Source organism: Necator americanus, chromosome X, assembly GCF_031761385.1.
Source record: "Necator americanus strain Aroian chromosome X, whole genome shotgun sequence".
NCBI classification, from domain to species: Eukaryota; Metazoa; Nematoda; class Chromadorea; order Rhabditida; family Ancylostomatidae; genus Necator; species Necator americanus.
In genome coordinates, this window is record NC_087376.1 from 14,608,836 (window position 1) to 14,627,600 (window position 18,765).

The 18,765-nt window shown below is 42.4% G+C and overlaps 1 protein-coding gene across 3 annotated transcripts; it reads left to right on the forward strand.

Moving 5' to 3' along the window:
- Positions 1–884: 884 nt before the first annotated feature.
- RB195_023118 (uncharacterized protein) lies at positions 885–12,817 on the forward strand (the record flags this gene model as incomplete). Of its 3 annotated transcripts, none has more annotated exons than XM_064210445.1 (4): positions 885–1,028; positions 3,909–3,980; positions 12,560–12,658; positions 12,770–12,817. In XM_064210445.1, the coding sequence occupies 4 exons, from the start codon at positions 885–887 to the stop codon at positions 12,815–12,817; spliced, it is 363 nt and encodes a 120-aa protein (XP_064066324.1). The 3 variants fall into 3 exon arrangements, with proteins under 3 accessions (XP_064066324.1, XP_064066325.1, XP_064066326.1); XM_064210444.1 differs by having other exon boundaries at positions 12,560–12,713; positions 12,770–12,804; XM_064210443.1 differs by lacking the exon at positions 885–1,028 and adding an exon at positions 3,026–3,091.
- Positions 12,818–18,765: the final 5,948 nt, after the last annotated feature.

Consider the following 18,765-nt stretch of genomic DNA (forward strand, 5'->3'; position numbering starts at 1 on the left):
GCGTGATGCAATCAGCTCTTAGCAGAAGAGCCATCTGTATATGCCTGGCGAGATATTTTAACCCAGTCATATCAAAATGATGATATGCCAAAAATCGAATGCAACTAGTTGAACACTGCATGCTACATAATAGCTCAGCGACAATGGATAAGCGATAGAATGTTCGACGTTGAATAATTTTTTTAAAATGCACCGACGCGGTCAACAAGAATTCAGAGACCTGGACGCCTATGATAACTTATGTGGTCTATACGTTTATTTGCGATAACTGGGAGATGTATTAAGTCTATCTTCTCATCTTCCTCTTTATCCTGTCTGGGATGTCTGGAACCCACTTTATCAACTTTGGAGGGATGAACACCGTTGTTGATCTTAATATTTGTGTATTTGAGTATATAGTCCAGGAGAAATTGTTGTTTTTTACGGGATGTGATTTCGCCTGAGTATTGGTAAGAGGTTCCTTCCCAATCCTCTATATGTGTCGGTAGCTTGGCATCGCTCAAAATCAGCGACCACGCAGAGGCTCGGAAACTACTTACCAATGCTCAGGCTGTATCACATCCCGTAAATAAGAAAAATGTCTAACACAACATGTTCAAATATTAATCGAGAACAAATGCAGTTCTGTTTATATTTTAACCATTTTAGGTCCGTTGAAAAGTTCGACTTTCAATGAACCTCGGCATAGTTGAATGTAGTGTCGAGTTTGATAAGCTGTACACGATGTTGTTAAATAAATTCATTGGCTAACGTTTCGGCTATATCACCTTCTTCAGAGCCTGAAAAGAGGGGATTCAATCTACAATTTAAACGACCAACCTCTCCACAGCTAAACTGATAAACTCCACGCCTACCTTCAATCACCAATTTAGCGACTGCACTGAATGCTCACTTTAGATCGGAGACGCCTAGCAGGGGCTGACTGGTCGATCACGAGGGCGAATGGTTCGAATGTCACATTCGGATCGGAAGAACCATTCGAGATATGGCGCGAGTTCCCGCGTTATCGTCAGACATTCGCCCTTACGGTTCATTTTAGGATTTTTGGCTTGGATCCAAAATGCCTCCAGCGATTTTCGAGCCAAGGTTTTAGATTAGAGCGCCAAGATTTGGACCCTAATTTCAAAATCGGCTCCGTCGTGTTTTTTATGTTCTATGGGCACTTAAAGGTGTCCATTCTCGTAACCTATTCTTTCCGTTCACGTGATCTGTGACGCGGACATATAGCGATCGTGCCGTTTCACCGACATACTCGTCACATAGTTCGTGCAAGAAATCAGGTAGATTACATCGGATCTCTAGTAGGCTCCTGATCTACCTGTGGGACAAATAATGCGGTTCGGTATTGTACAGATGATATTGTACAAACGATTCCGAACTACCTGAAGTTTCCAGTTGTTCGGTGGTATTTCAACGACCGAAACGGAGCTATCTAAATCTGCTCTCATCAGACACCGCCTAATGGGCAGTGCTCGTTTCATCGGAGATATAAGGAAAGCAGAGACGTATCTTATCTGTGGTGGGGTTTTCCAATTGCCGTGCCCGTTCACTTCGGTATCGTCTCGCTTCAGACGTTCGGATTTCATAGCCATTAGAAACAGCAATTTGGCGAGCCAAAGTTAACGATTCCTTTCTCTCCTCAAGTCCACTACAAACGGTTTTTGCCCTGTGGAACATGTTGGTAGTCACACCTTTCTTCACTTGAAATGGATAATCAGAGAGAAAATGAACCAAGATCTTCTTATTACTGGGCTTACGATACCATTTTGTTTACCGTTTGAGATGCCAACCTGGATGTTTAGAAAAGGAGACCTGTTGCCCAGTGGTTTTTTGGTGGTAAGTTTTATGTGTTCGGACTGCCGGTTCAACAATTCAAAACATTTGTCCATTTCCGCCTGAGTGGCGCAAATGAAAAAGCAATCGTCGATGTAGCGAGAGTAGAAGAAAAGACGTAGTTCCAGAACAAGTGCTTCAATTTTGGCCATAAATGAAATAGCTAAGGTGGGGTCCAATCTCTGCCCCATAGTTAAGTCTATAAATTGTGCAAATTTCCGGACCATCTGAAGATATTGCAGTCGAAAGACGCCTTGAGAAGAACCACCAATTGGGAGATTGAGAATCCGTTCAAACTCATGTTTTATTTCAGCAGCTCGAACATAGCCTGTATCGCAGAGTCGTTAGATACATTCGTATGCAGCGCTTCGACATCGCATGACTCCATGACACAACCTCTTGTCAGGTGTGCCGCGCGTATGTGGTCTAGAAACTAAAAAGGGTATTTGTTAAATGGGCAGGTATATGGCTCTATACTTGCGCCAATATTGTGTTTAAGAACCACCCTATCGTATCCGTAGGACCTCCTACACTACTAATTATATGTCTCACTTCCAATGTAGCACGGTGGAAACCAAATTGCTGTTGGACTGGAGTTTGTGCGTCTTGATAAGACGAGCAATGAAAGAAGGAATAAACTCAGCGGATTTTGCTACCTTAACCTACTGCTCGTTTAAAAAGCGGGACTTTTTTACGGACTCACTAACAGAGGATAAACGATATAGTGAGCTATCTTGCAAGTGTCTTTCTGTTATTGCAATATCCAGCTGGTGTGGAATGACCACAAACTCCCCACCTTTATCGCTTGTGGATAACCTTATTTGTTTAGAACTAATCAACCCTCAAACTTCCTAAATACCTCACTTTTGTGCAAGAGAAATGTTAGACTTAGTTCTGTTCTCACGAAATCGAGCTACCGTTTCATATATATATATATATATATATATATATATATATATATATATATATATATCGTTTGCAAAGAGCCGGAATTTCACATCTACAGCTGGGTTAGCGTCTTGTTGTTTGAAGAACACACACGGGAAAGGTATCGCGAGACTCTCTCTGAGTGATCTTTGGTCTCTTGGAAGTGAACGGGCACGGCAATTGGAAAACCCCACCACAGATAAGATACGTCTCTGCTTTCCTTATATCTCCGAGGAAACGAGCACTGCCCATTAGGCGGTGTCTGATGAGAGCAGATTTAGATAGCTCCGTTTCGGTCGTTGAAATACCACCGAACAGCTGGAAACTTCAGGTAGTTCGGAATCGTTTGTACAATATCATCTGTACAATACCGAACCGCATTATTTGTCCCACAGGTAGATCAGGAGCCTACTAGAGATCCGATGTAATCTACCTGATTTCTTGCACGAACTATGTGACGAGTATGTCGGTGAAACGGCACGATCGCTATATGTCCGCGTCACAGATCACGTGAACGGAAAGAATAGGTTACGAGAATAGACACCTTTAGGTGCCCATAGAACACAAAAACACAACGGAGCCGATTTTGAAATGAGGGTCCAAATCTTGGCGCTCGAATCTAAAACCTTGGCTCGAAAATCGCTGGAGGCATTTTGGATCCAAGCCAAAAATCCTAAAATGAACCGTAAGGGCGAATGTCTGACGATAACGCGGGAACTCGCGCCATATCTCGAATGGTTCCTCCGATCCGAATGTAACATTCGAACCATTCGCCCTCGTGATAGACCAGTCAGCCCATGCTAGGCGTCTCCGATCTAAAGTGAGCATTCAGTGCAGTCGCTAAATTGGTGATTGAAAGTAGGCGTGGAGTTTATCAGTTTAGTTGTGGAGAGGTTGGTCGTTTAAATTGTAGATTGAATCCCCCCTTTTCAGGCTCTGACGAAGGCGATATAGCCGAAACGTTAGCCAATAAATTTATTTAACAACCTCGTGTACAGCTTATCAAACTCGATACTACATTTTAGGTCCGATTAGGAAGCGTACAAGTACGTTGTTTGATAAACATTGAAGACCTCAACATTTTTCTGCTTCGCTGGATTACACTCGAATTCCATTCAACCTGTAGTCTGAAAATGTATTTTTTTCAGCTTTCTCTCAGTGGTCGGCAAAAACTGCTAAAAGAGCTTTATGCAAAGAGGTGCAGTGATGGACCGCTGAAGGTAACTTTCGTACATAATTAAGCTGACAATATCTAAAATAAATCTTCTTTTCGTTGAAGTAAATGGTAAGTTACCAAGAACAGCGTACATTTTTATAAGGTAGTGATCAAATTTTCTGAGGATACATAACCGAACATGTTCCACTTGGCCCTTTTAGAAGAAAGAGCGATACATCTTGTTACAATGATCACAGACCCGCTCTCTGGATGCTCCAGAAACTCATTTCTTGATGCTAACAATCCTCGTTTATGGAGAAAAAAGAGGCAAAAAGTTACGTAACTTTCACCATATCAGCAGTATGAAGCATGGAGATAAATATTTGACTGTGGAGTTGACATGGAGTTTGATTCACCAATCGTCATATTGATGCTCCTATTATATACTACTCGTCCAGCATTAGCGAGAAATGACGTAACGAACACCATCATGCGGCTGGCACGGGCGGAACTACTCGGTTACTGCATGCTCCAATGGGTATTTGACGCCTTACGAGGCATTCCGAGGAGTGCTCAAAGCGGTCAGTGTTGCTATCTATGCTGTTGTTTTTGTACATATTGTCCAGAATCGTCTCAGATACTCTGAGGTTAACGTATTAATAAGAACGTGTCATAACTAACACGTTCTTATTAATACGTTAACCTTGTACCAACGGTTTACCGCCTTATAGTGGCGTGAGGGTGATTCTGGGCGTCGAACTGCGATGAACAGCGCAATCCTTCGACAGCGTCTCCCAAGCGAAGGAGTTCTACATATCCAACATTCCCACTTTTCGGAATCGAAAGCCTAGCTAAAAGTGAACCACTATTAAGATTCACCACCGTCTTAGCAAGTTGTCGCGAGGTGGCTCTCTGATCCATATAGGTTGGGCGACGACTTGTAGCGAAAGCTAAGCTTGCCATAGCAGGACCGCTTAGTTTGGAGAAGTCTTCTTGCCATTTCAGCATATACACTGTGTCAGTGTCCTGCACATTGGGCCCTGCCGTCTCAGACGTCGGACGGTATGGCTACCGATGAGAGCCGTTCAAATTTCAGGTTGCTCAAGACATCTTCGATCCTGCACCAAGGCGACACGTGCAGAACTCGCCATAGAGACCATTTCAGACTTTGTACTTACAACGCGGGAACAGTGTTCTTAGACGCTGACTTACATGCCCTTATCAAAGCTGCAACGTACCAAATTTCATTTGATTGTTCTGCAAAAAACCAGGAGTAGAAGGAGAGGGAAGGATGAAGGCGGTAGGCTCGTGATTCCCGGAGAGAAAGTTCCGTCGCAATTTGTTGTCCAGTACGGGATATTGGCTTTGTTGCACACTCATCTGTCGTCTATGTTGTTGATTATCACAAAGATCCTGTCACTTCGTCTGACCATTCTTCGCCTCTGCCTCCAGCGCCAAAAATCCATTAGCATCATCAACTGTTACTCACCAACATCAGCAACTGATGAATCCGAATTGGTCGCGTTTTATGAGGAGCTGGAGAAAGTGATCCACAACGAGAAGTCCTACTAATTCGTTGTCGGGGACATCAACACAGAATTAGAAAAGAAAACAGTAGAGAAACACAGGATCGGAAGATTTGGACTAGGCGATCGGAATGAAAACCGCAGTCCGGGTTGCTGTCTGCCTCTTTCACAGAAATTCTCTCTTCATAAAAAAGATCATCTCCGATGGACATCGGAATCGCTCAATGGCACGACTCGTGCGGAGACACATCGAAAATCGACCACACACTCATCAGCCGGAGGTGTGTCCACTTGGCGCTAGAACCATCCTTTTGTAGTGGTTCTGCTCACCGTCTCATTCGTGAAAAAAATACGACTTACCCACACGATTGAAGAGAACATCTGCTATCAGCAACAAAGGAGAAAAGAAGTCGTCTACGACGATTGCCTACACGAGGACTCCTTGTCCCAAGGTAACTGGCATATCGAGGAGGACCCAAACGTGGACTACGAGATGCTGCTCAGAGGATTACGAGCCTGTGCTGAACGTGCCTCGAAGCCGCGCACGACAAGCTTAGATCGAATTTCGAAGACCACCAACAAACTGTTGGAAAGAAGAAGGACTTTAACGCTTGATTCGACTGCATTGCACATTGAGAAGTAGGAAACACTGGCTGCAAAAAAAGCGTTGCCGTAGGAACTTTCGAGATACAGGCAGAAGAAGATTTTGGAAGCAACGCAAAAAAGGACAAGTCTAAATAAGTGCCGGAGGGACTTCCGCGAATATAATATTCCGCTGACAGCTTAGTTGAGCGAAGACGGAATTCGCACCTCTTCTCGTCGTGAGATGGAAATTATTATGGAGAGGTTCTACTCGAACCTTTTCCGTTCATGAACTCCTGTGTCAATCCCGATTATTCTCACTGGTGAAGCTCTACCACGGATTCTTCCTCCGGAAGCGCGAGTCAGCACGAGAAAGGTGACCGCGAGGACCTTCGGAACTGTCGTTCATTATGCTGTGTGAACGTGAGCATGCTATACAAAATGTTAACTAAGATCAATCTCCATGTGCGACTTTCGATAAACCTCGGCATGTTGATGCGTCAATAATTGTTTTCTTTAATAGAGCCGGACACGAGGTTGTTATTTATAATCCTTTATTCGTGGCTAACATTTTGGCAATATCGCCTTCTTCAGAGCCTGAAAGGGGTGAAATCGAACGTGATTAATCCAATCAACGCCTTATCCGCCCAACAAAGAAAATCCCTACGTAACCGTTGGGCCTCATAGCTAATAGTAGAAGATAACATCGTACCTTAGGATCAGCTGACTATCCTGCCACTGCTAGATACCTGTTGTGAGGTGACTAGCGCAGTCAAATATCAGCTTCAAATATGGCGCGAGTTCCCGCGTAATGGAGAGGCATTCCTCCTTGCGATTCATATTTGGACTCTTGGAGTGGATCCAAAAAGCCTCCAGAGCCTTGCGCGCCGCAATGCTAGGTTCGCGCGCCAAAATCGTGATCTTAACTTCAAAATCTTCTCCGTTGTGACGCCGCATCCTGTGACCACCCAATGCAGTGGAGTCATATGATTTCCTTTTGCCGTCCAGGCACTTTTTGATTCGAATACATAGCGGTCTAGCTGTTTCCCCCATGTATTCGTCACCACACTGCAAACAGGAAATCATATAAACAACACATAAACTCATGCAATCACCCTCGTTGTTATCCGGGCATACACCAGTGGGTTGTTTGCACGACACCGGAGTGCAAAATATGCTCGGATAACAACGAGGGTGATTGCATGAGTTTATGTGTTGTTTATATGATTTCCTGTGTGCAGTGTGGTGACGAATACATGGGGGAAACAGCTAGACCGCTATGTATTCGAATCAAAAAATGCCTGGACGGCAAAAGGAAATCATATGACTCCACTGCATTGGGTGGTCACAGGGTGCGGCGTCACAACGGAAAAGGTTTTGAAGTTAAGATCACAATTTTGGCGCGCGAACCTAGCATTGCGGCGCGCAAGGCTCTGGAGGCTTCCTGGATACACTCCAAGGGTCCAAATATGAATCGCAAGGAGGAATGCCTCTCCATTACGCGGGAACTCGCGCCTTATTTGAGGCTGATATTTGACTGCGCTAGTCACCTCACAACAGGTATCTAGCAGTGGCAGGATAGTCAGCTGATCCTAAGGTACGATGTTATCTTCTACTATTAGCTATGAGGCCCAACGGTTACGTAGGGATTTTCTTTGTTGGGCGGATAAGGCGTTGATTGGATTAATCACGTTCGATTTCACCCCTTTCAGGCTCTGAAGAAGGCGATATTGCCGAAACGTTAGCCACGAATAAAGGATTATAACAACCTCGTGTCCGGCTCTATTAAAAAAAACAATTATTTAAGACCAATCTCATGTGCATATCTAGGACACTGGATGAAGCTCAACCTCAAGAACAAGCTGGATTCCGGTGCGCCTTTGAAATGGCTGTTCACAAGGATGACACGATCGATCCTAACATGAAGTATCTTTAGTTACAGAGTCTCCTAAAGGGAGAAGCGGAGATAATACTTCAGGATATGGAGCCAGAGAAGAATAACTACCATCAGCTTGTCCAAGCGCCTAAGAAACGCTACGATTGCCCAAGAAGAACTAGAGTCTTGTTGCATAGACAACTTCAACAGCTTCCGCAGACATCGGAGGCCGCAGTGGAAACGCGTAATAACTGGTTCAGACTACCCGGGATACCTACAATCGCTTCAGAGACTTGAGAATCTCAGTAAGTCCTATCCATCATTGACCTCGTACGGAGCAAGTTTCCCTCATCTATCCAGGAGAAACTTGCCGATATGGAGTTCCAACGAGGAACGGATCCTGATCTCTAGCAGGTGATGGTTTGTCTAGACGATATCATCACTGCGAGAGAGAGATTCGAAATCACATACCCAAGAACGGAGATATATACTGTAGCTAGAGATCGTAACCACAACTTACAGGATAATAAGGATCACAACTCACATCACAGCACGTCACGAAGACGTTCAGGAAGAGGTAGCTTTTTTTTGATTTGCTTGAGCTGTGGCCAAAATTGGTACTGATATTTATTAACAGCTAACGTTTCGCCGTTTTCGCCTTCGTCAGAGTTTGGAAAAATAGAAGCCATTGGTGATTTATTCTTTCAAGCGCCTTATCACTCACAGAAAGCATCCATACGGTAGGCAAACTCAAACAGCAACACATTAGCTAGTGCTTACTTCATTAGCTAGACTTGGTAACGCAACAGACCACGACGTACCACAACTACGAGCCACAAGGGTTTTTTATAGGAACCTGACGGCCCGCCCCGTAGATCAAAACCCGCACAGATTTTGATATGGGGCCAGTTCGCTTGTGATCGCGATGCACTCATCCTTCCTATTCATTTTTGGACTTTTGGCGGTGATCCAAAATGCCTCTAGTGTTCTGCGCGCTATGATCTCGGACTCGAACGATAGTATAGTAACCTCTACCTCTATTTCCGAGTTTTGAAGTCTTATTCTACGGTGTGCTCCGAGTGGGGTGGAGAGTTTAGATTTCGCGAGCCCATCTAGATCCTCCTTGGCGCGAACACATAGTGGGCGTCCCGTTTCCCCTATATAACCGTCACCACACAACCTGCAGGTGATAAGATACACTACTTCTGATACCATGCAATCACCATCTCTTCCATACGGGCAAATCACGCAGCAGGGAGTTGTGGAGAGTCGGTCATACGATTACGCACCAGCTGACATTTGAGGTTCACTGGTGATACTCTTACGTCGTCCTTTAGACCAGCTTGGCGTAGGCAACTTCGCACCGCTCTGCTCTTATCATCAGATATGTAAGGTAGAGAGAACGGGATCTTTTCTGGACCATCCACTACGTTGGATCTTCGAGCAGGATGCCGTGCTTGTCGAGCAACACAGTCCTCAGCTGAGTACCCATTGGATATTGCCACTTTATGGGCCAGATTTGCGGACCATGTTTTTTCCTGGCTACTTGATTAGACTCTTGCCGCCCTCCTGTACATGTTGTCTATAACAGATTTTTTTTTCATTTTGCTGGGATGCGCTGAAAGATAATGGATTAAGATATTTTGCTGCTGGGTTTTTGATACCATTTAGTCTTCCATATCCCATTCCGAAAGTAAATATGCACATTAAAAAAGGCCAACCAGGCTTCTCCTTTGTGAACTTAATGTGCGGACACTGCTGGTTGGGAAGACTGAAGCACGTGTCTAATTCTGCCTGTGTTGGGCAGACGACGCAGCAATCATCTATATAACGACAATATAGCAGTGGTTTGCGGTCTATTATTATATTATTATTTTTTGATCTTGATTTGACATGAAAAGAAGGGCAAGGGTTGGCGCCAGTCTTTGTCCCATAGCTAGATCTCTAAGTTGTTCGTAGTACTGTCTCGACCATCGAAAAATAGAGCAGTTCATTCACTTATTTACCATTTATTTATAAATAACAATACCAATCTTGGCCACAGCTCGAGCAAATCAATAAAAAAGCTACTATTCATCATGCCAAGATTCAAGGACAGTCGAACATGGGCAACTCGTTCTGAACACTTTCAAGCTCATATTGAGGGTCATCACGTTTGGCTTACAATCCTACTAGGTTTTCCTTCTGCGATTCCACGTCCCACAGGACCTCACGATGTACAGAACACATGCCAGTTCCCGTCGGGAGGAAGATAGCATTCGTGTGGGGATTATGCCTTACAAGGACATAGGCAGAGTTATTCTGCCTATTTGTCTTGTTGAACTCGTGGAGGAAGACACCATCCTCTTTTTTGTACTTTTTTTCAAAGTAGAGGATGTACCTACACAAGTAACTATAGCTCATTTATTCGGGTCCACGAGTCCACAAGCATTGCGTAGATCGAGATCCCGAGACTATTCTCGAGGTCGCAGCTATCACCGGCGCGAAAGCAGAAACTATTGGAGTAGGTCGGCAACAAGATCGCGATCACCATCGGATCATGTATCCTTCAGACTACCGGTTAGAGGATACGAACACGACTCTTCGTCAAGAAATCGTCATCGAAGACTATATCGTTCTCTATCACCTTCTGCTCATAATCTAGGAGTCACATGGAATAGTGAGCATGAAGATTACGTTCAAGGTTGCGTGTGCTGTCGTCCCATTTCAATTCTCGCACCGCGTTCCCGAGAGTGGCACTGAATGTTTTGGATGAGATTGTGTCACAATGACGAACCCCTCCCTTCAGTCGGTTGTGACCTTACTGTAAAACGGGGAAATTTTGGTCGTGAAGTTGCTGCACAACTCACGAAATATCTTTATATATGAAGTAGGGACGCTTTGGTCGTTCAAGGGCTCCATGAATACGCTTTATTCTAAGCTAAACCGAAGGCTTTCTTCAAGTCGGTGAAAGTGAGACACAGCGGCATCTTGTACTCTCGCTATACTTCTAAGAGTTTTAAAACGATGTGTATGTAGTTTAATTAGTCCTATTGAACCCTTTTTGAAACACTGTTTACTCGGCTTTCCTTCATCTAAAGTTCTTTCTAGTTTTTAGTATATGTAGATCTCCGTTTTTGTACAACAGCACGGTTTTTCTGGTTTCCCATTGCTTAGAAACCTTGCATTTCGACAGACAACGATATTAGAGCCTCGCTATTGTGCTGATGAGGAATGGCGGTAGTTTATTGAGATGTTAAGCATTGATTCTGTCGAGACTGTGCGATTGTTCACCGACATGATGGCATATGGAACTTTGGAAGGCAGGACCTCTGGAATGACATGTCCATCATTGCTCAGATGGTGAAGAGGCAAGTGGACATGGCTGTCTAGGAGATCTGAGTAGAAGGTGTGCAGATTTCTCCATCCCCCTTCTCAATGGTTCCATCTTCTTTTCTTTGTAGTTGTTCCATCTGAGTTGCGGAAAGCAGTTTTGCATTACCATTGACGAGGTTCCGACGCGAATGCGCTTGGCCGCCTCTGGAGCTTCAATCAACATTTTTGCTGTTTTCTCTTAAAAGTCTTGTTTTCGAAGACAGGCGTCTCTTGGTGATTTTGAAACTCTTCGTTTTCCTCCTACAGTCGTGAATGATGTCCTACAAGCTGATTACATGCCTCGTCGATGTTGTCCATGACGGTATTTTCCCAAAAGACGACAAACGAACCGAAGAGGGTCGGTCGATGATGGCTCTGGGAGTTCGCTTTGTGAACTTCGTGGCTTTCCTTCCTACGAGCAGCTGAATCTTAGCTGTTCACTCAAGAGGCTACATATCCATTTTTTATACTGAATACTCCGAACTTCGCAGTTCTGTCCTTTTACTGCCAATAGAAACTGCAGCTACATCGTTGCCTTCTTCACAGGTGTCATGCCGTGATGAAAGCTTCCTGATGAAAGTTGTGAAGAAAACAAGAAGGGTTGGTGCAGAAATGCTGAAACACTCTCTTCAATCCATCCGAAATTTTGACTGAAAAGATGATTTCTCGTTGTCACTTACTTTCAAAACGATTATGTAATTCTAAAATCCGTAGATAATTCACATTTTACAAACGGAAATATTGAAAAAGCGAAAGATATACACTCTAAAAGAGTGCTCGTTTAGTAGCGAAGCTCCATCATTTATCATCATGGTCACTGGCATTAAAATCTACAAGAAACTGGCTCTGAAGAGATGGATTAATTTCCGCTTTGTCAATGAAACATCAAGAACGTTTTTGCAACCTCTCACAAGGCTGAACACAGATGGGTTCCTAATATCTTTCGGATGTGGTACCGTTGGAATCGTTACGCATTTTCTCTGTGATTGATGTCGAACATAATGGCTTATTCAATTTGCTTCGTGGATTTTATTCTTCAGAAGCTGTTACTTTTAAGTCCTGTGATCAAATAAGCTTATATATACATTTATTTATTTATAAGACGGGAAATAAGTGATTTTTTTAAGGTGTCTAACTTGTACTGCGGGTGATGAATGGTTTAAAAACTGTTCCGAGCAAATGTTAACAATGTGATAAGCTTTTTTTTTTGGAAGAATGGTTTCTCCTTTCAAACATAGTATTTGTTCAGTCTTTTATGGAAAGTATGTTTAACATATGACATTGATTATCAGTGAGGTATTTCAGAAATCGGTCAAGCCAATCACAATAGAGGACGATTCATCATTATATCCAGAGGAGTTCTTCTTTTTCAAGAAGTTTCTCCGATTGTTTGCTGTTGGAAAGGTGAACGAAGCGAGAGGGCTACTCTTTGCGAATCGGTTCACGTTTATTAAAAAAAGTGCTCCTGAATTGAGACTAGTTAGACTCTCATTTCAATCATCACTTGGCGTTAAGGTGCTGCAACGGTTCTTAGACGAGAGTCAAGATGATTATGGGTATTGATTTCTTCTGTGTCGATCTGCTAGATGACAGTCGGTGACTCACAATGTTGCATTTTTGCCACACTGCTTCCCATGGTAATAAAAACTATTTTCTTCCATCGACTCTATCTTTCACATCATCTTTTTATGCATGTACTGATTAACTTGTATTGAGCTTCGGTATTTGACAGTCTCGTTCTATGTGCCACGCGGGATACAACTTAGCAACTTTATTCGGCACTCCCTCAAACTTGGGTAATTAAATCACATAACAGCAACAATAACAATGGCAAATAATACATGAAAGCAAAGAAGAGCGAGCAAAGGGTAGAAAACATGAAGAGCAAGAAAAATGGCACAATGAACTTTCTGCGGCTATTTATAAGGTACATTGAGCGCAGAGTAGACTGTTTTGATGTCCTGCACATGCTAACACAAAGAAACGATCGATTGGCCTGTAAACATCTTTGTCCAAATGAATCATTTTTTGCAGCTGAGAGCCTAAGAACTACAAATTCGGCCGACAGGCAGCGTTAACTCAAGTTACATCATGAATAGTCGACAAACAGACATTGCTATAAGACACGAAAAGCAACTATTCAGCTATTTAAGCATTATCACGTTCGTGATAATGCATTTAATTTCCGAACTGGTTTGTGCTGTTTTCCAGCGACTTGGATTTATTATCGTAATTGGTCTCAAATCACATTTCTTGTTTGGCTATACTTGATATGTCCTTCAGTTGGTAAAATGATAAAATCTGGTCGAATAAAATATGAACATTGATTCTTCGACGGGTAATTATCGTTAAGAATGCATACCTTCTGCGACAATTTATCTGTAGGAGAGCTGGCTAGTAACAATGATAGGTAATTGCCCTGCGCAGCAGTTCATAGCTTCAGTAGACCGTTACGCTGCTCTCACCTTGCCCCACCCATCTCACCGATCCAGCTCGCTTATGTATTATTATAAAGAAATTTAAAACTTCCAGTAATGAATTACTAATTACTACAATCACCCTACAAAATTATAAAGATGGGGATTAACAGCGCTGAACTATGGATAGATTTCAAAGTGTAGCACTATGGTTGAGGTTTGAAATACTTTGATATTTTCTATTTTTTTCTTGAAGAGAACAAGCGTATCATAAAATTGACGATGATGGGATCTCTCTTAGACATAGGGTCTGAGGCGTGACGAGTATGGACGAGTACGCGCTCAATTGCCCTTACTCGCCCTGAAAAACGACGTAGGGAACTTGTTAGATACCTTATAACGCGCCACCCTCGTATATAGTCAATTTTGTGATATACTGCTTTTTACTTATTCGGCGTTTTGTTTTATTATTTGGATTCTTATTTTACTTCTTTGTACATCAAAATTAATGAATTAATAAGCTACAACCTATTTTCATTCAACTGATTCCTTCTGCTCCTAATAGTCTAATAAGGTGCTAGAAATGCCTAGGAGAACAGCACGGTATCTTCGCAGGCGTATCTTAAGGACATAATTTCGATGGACAGTCGCTATGACGACTGCACGGGTGTGTTTGGAATGATTGATCTGTAGAGTATGGAGATATATCAAGCGATTGCTTTCCACATGACACACATAGGAGATAATGCAAACAATACGAGAACTGAACTTTAAATTATGACTACCCACCTCCTGTTTGTACGAAGTGAAGTATAAAATATGTTAAATTAATTGTGCCGCATAAATCCACTGTGGCACAACCTCTTCAACTTCGTGATACGCTGCCCTCAAATAAATAACATTTAGTCCAATTTCTAATCCTGTAATGAATATTCCAATGTCTCTCCTTCATTTTCCACGAATTTTACTTCTCAAAATCTGTGGCGCTGCTAGCTTTACATCTTCTTTTAACTATCGCAGGAAGAAATTCCATCTGTCATTACATTAGAAACCGACTTCAATAGGGTGAGCAGCGCTTGATGGGAGGAAGGAGGTAATGAGGATCACAGCAAGTTTGGGACATGCCTACTTTGGTCTTCCGACAGCGTATTCTGCAAGCACAGATTTGGCTGCACCTAATCAGCTGTGTAATCCTAAGGATAGTCCCCCATCCCTTACTCCCAGCCTCTCAATCACATCTATCCCACCTTTGGTTTTGAAAATATATGTTTGCCAACTTCTCGCAATGTCTTCTCGCTGTGACAATATGTCACACGAGCGCAAGTTGTCGGCTTCACCTCTTTCAGCATAAACACTAATGTGAAAAAGAAATAAACAATTACTTCGTTACCAGATGAACAGTTGATTTCATTCCGAAGAAAACAAAAGATTGCAGAGGGAATAGTTAGATGCTCTAGCCTCGAATGTCAGTAGTTACTGGTGGAGGGCTTGAGTCAGTAAAAGAAAAGAATTCGATACAGCACCGCCACTGTATAAGAAATGACTGTTATGTACCTTAATCACTATTGTATGTGAGTGAGCCTTCGTGAAATTTGGTGGCACAACAGATAGGTACACGTTGCCTATTTTTCAAGTGCGTGAACTGTTCTAGAGTATTGCAGCTAAGCTCTGGAGTCGGCGGAAATGAAAAGTGTGGCATTCAAATTGTAACTAACAATTGCTCTATGAAAGATCAGAATAATAATGGTCAGCTCCAGCAACTCGTACAAGAGTGAATTCTTAGTTAATAAAATAATGAAGGTAAATGCAGAGCACAGTTTGTTAAATTCTACTGGCCAGATGAAGCTTATAAAAGAATGTCATAGAACTCAAACACCGTTGAAATGGTTGCATTCGTTTTTTTTTTAATTTTTAATGTGCAAGTTCACGCAATCAAATACTTGTCGATACTAGTGTCAACTATCCAAAATATTCGGGAGAACATAAATCCAGAGGCTTGATGTCTGCAGGCCGATCTGTTGAAAATGGTCCCGGGCTATTCTTTCTGGGGGTGGAGTTCGCGGACACTGTTCGGTGTCCACAATGATGCTTGCGTGGAGAATAAACTTTTCTCTAAAAAAGAACAAAGGATGTTTTGCTTACATTATTCGATTGGAATTATGTCTTATACATTCGGAACCGACTACATTTTTCCGTGCATTTGGAGAAGATTCTGAAGATATCGTTGCTCTTGTATTTTTCTGTGATGAAAAAGAGAGGGAAAGCAATTTTCCTTGTACCCTATTTCCAAGTTCCTAATCATAGCTTATATTAGCATAGCTTACATTTATTGTGAGAGATCCAATCTACGGCTTCCACAGTTCGAAATGCTGTCGCAAATAAACTTTCCGTAATCTATCGTCTGATACACATATCCCGAATGGGTTTTCGACCAATCGCAGGTGGGAGCGGGGCGGGGGAACGGTCAAGAAGTACCCGTATGATGTGCCTCCGCGTATCCAAGAGGCTAATGAGCGTCGTTAATTGCACCGCGCGTCTCCTGATACCGTCATAATCGCTACAGTAGCCTGACTGCTCCTCTTGTGCTACGTCTTCAAGACGCCCTGCCCACGCCACTCTCCCCTCCCATTTCGCCATGTCTGCCGCTCTTACGACGATTTTTTGTCGCCGCACCTACAGCTCTTATGATGCGCTTGTAAAATCGAATGGAAAGGAAAGAACATGATATTAGATGTTGTTTGAAGGTCTACATAAAGTGTGCTTGTAAGTTAATATAAAAGAAGGAAATAGTGAAATAGGTTCGTATAAGTGATATGCCATTTAGGGGTGCGGGACAAGAGGTACCCGTGAAAACCGGCTGACCGCTCCTGTCCTCCCTTCAGCACCGCGCTCCTCCGCGTAATTACGACTGCCGCTCCACCAGCTATACATTCTCCACGACCGCCTGAGATCACCTACACCCCGCCTACCTATTACTCTCTGATCAACGCCGCGCGCGACGTTCGCGCCGCGACGAAGCGGTAGATAGTGCGAATTTTGGAGAGGGAGTGAAGAACGAATTGCCGCAGCGAATTCTGATGTACGGATATAGTAAACTAAGCGCATATTATTGGGAATAAAAGAGAAGAAGTAGATCCTTCTATCCAATGTAACTTTACATAAGTAAAAATTATCTCAAAAAGATGCTCCAGGGAAAAGAATAACATGCATATACTTCCACACATCTCATAATTTAACACGTTTCATGCCCTCTGTCTTCGATATAAACTAGCAGTACATAAGTATTTGTTTGTCACGATGCCATTCAGCGAATTCGTGTTCAGCGTCAACTGCAGCAGCTATAATAACAGTAAATTTATGCGCTTATTACTTTGTATACATTCTTTAAACTCCTTTCTACATTTTACCTTTTCAAAATTTTACATAGATATAATGTTTATATACAGCACATGCCAAATATTTCAATACATGCTTATACGTTTTATACAGTTTTATATAATAGAAATTTGAAATTGTATGGTTCTTCAAACTTCTTTCAACAGCGTTTTATCGCTTCATTTCTATCTATTCTCTGTATAAAATCGATATGACAGGTTAGGTATATTAGTGGCGAACAGAGACCTTTGTATCTTCGAGATATACCTTTAGGTACAGTGTATGTCTGTGAGGCATTATTCGCGCCTTGTTGATCGTTGGACGTCAATTTTACCCAGCTAGATGAGCAAAAAGAAATCCTTAGAAAGCGAAGAAAAAGGTAAAAATGATAGCATAACACCGATCAGTGGGACATTTTTTGAAACATCTCTTGCATTCCCAGAGGTGAATGAGTGTTTCCCACCTAACAAGTCGAGACAGGATAATTTCATTTTCACTCGCATTTCTAAATGGCATATCACTTATACAAATCTATTTCATTCTTTCATTCTTTTATATTAACTTGCAAGCACACTTTATGTAGACCTTCGAACAACATCTAATATCATGTTCTTTCCTTTCCATTCGATTTTACAAGCGCATCATAAGAGCTGTAGGTGCGGCGACAAAAAATCGTCGTAAGAGCGGCAGACATGGCGAAATGGGAGGGGAGAGTGGCGTGGGCAGGGCGTCTTGAAGACGTAGCACAAGAGGAGCAGTCAGGCTACTGTAGCGATTATGACGGTATCAGGAGACGCGCGGTGCAATTAACGACGCTCATTAGCCTCCTGGATACGCGGCGGCACATCATACGGGTACCTCTTGACCGTTCCCCGCCATTTAGAGATACAAGTGAAAATGAAATTATCCTGTTTCGACCTGTTAGGTGAAAAACACTCATCCATCTCTGGGAATGCAAGAAATGTTTCAAAAAATGTCCCACTGATCTGTGTTATGCTATCTTCTTTACTTTTTTCACTTTCTAAGGATTTCTTTTTGCTTATCTACCTGAGTAAAACTGGCATCCGAAGATTAACGAGGCCCGAATAATGTCTCGCAGACATGCACTGTACCTAAAGGTATATCTCGAAGATGCAAAGGCCTCTGTTCGTCACTAATACACCTAAGCTGTCATATTGATTTTATACAGAGAATAGATAGAAATGAAGCGATAAAACGCTGTTGAAAGAAGTTTGAAGAACCATACAATTTCAAATTTCTATTATATAAAACTGTATAAAACGTACAAGCATGTATTGAAATATTTTGTGCTGTATATAAACATTATATCTATGTAAAATTTTGAAAAGGTAAAATGTAGAAAGGAGTTTAAAGAATGTATACAAAGTAATAAGCGCACAAAGTTGCTGTTATTATAGCTGCTGCAGTTGAAAGTTGAACACGAATTCGCGAATGGCATCGTGACAAACACATACTTATGCACTGCTACTTCATATAGAAGACTTAGAGCATGAAATGTGTTAAATCATGAGATGTGTGGAAATATATGCATGTTATTCTTTTCCCTGGAGCATCTTTTTGAGATAATTTTTACTTATGTGAAGTTACATTGGATAGAAGGATCCACTTCTTCTCTTTTATCCCCAATAATATGCGCTTAGTTTACTATATCCGTACATCAGAATTCGCTTCGGCAATTCGCTTTGTCGTGGCGCGAAC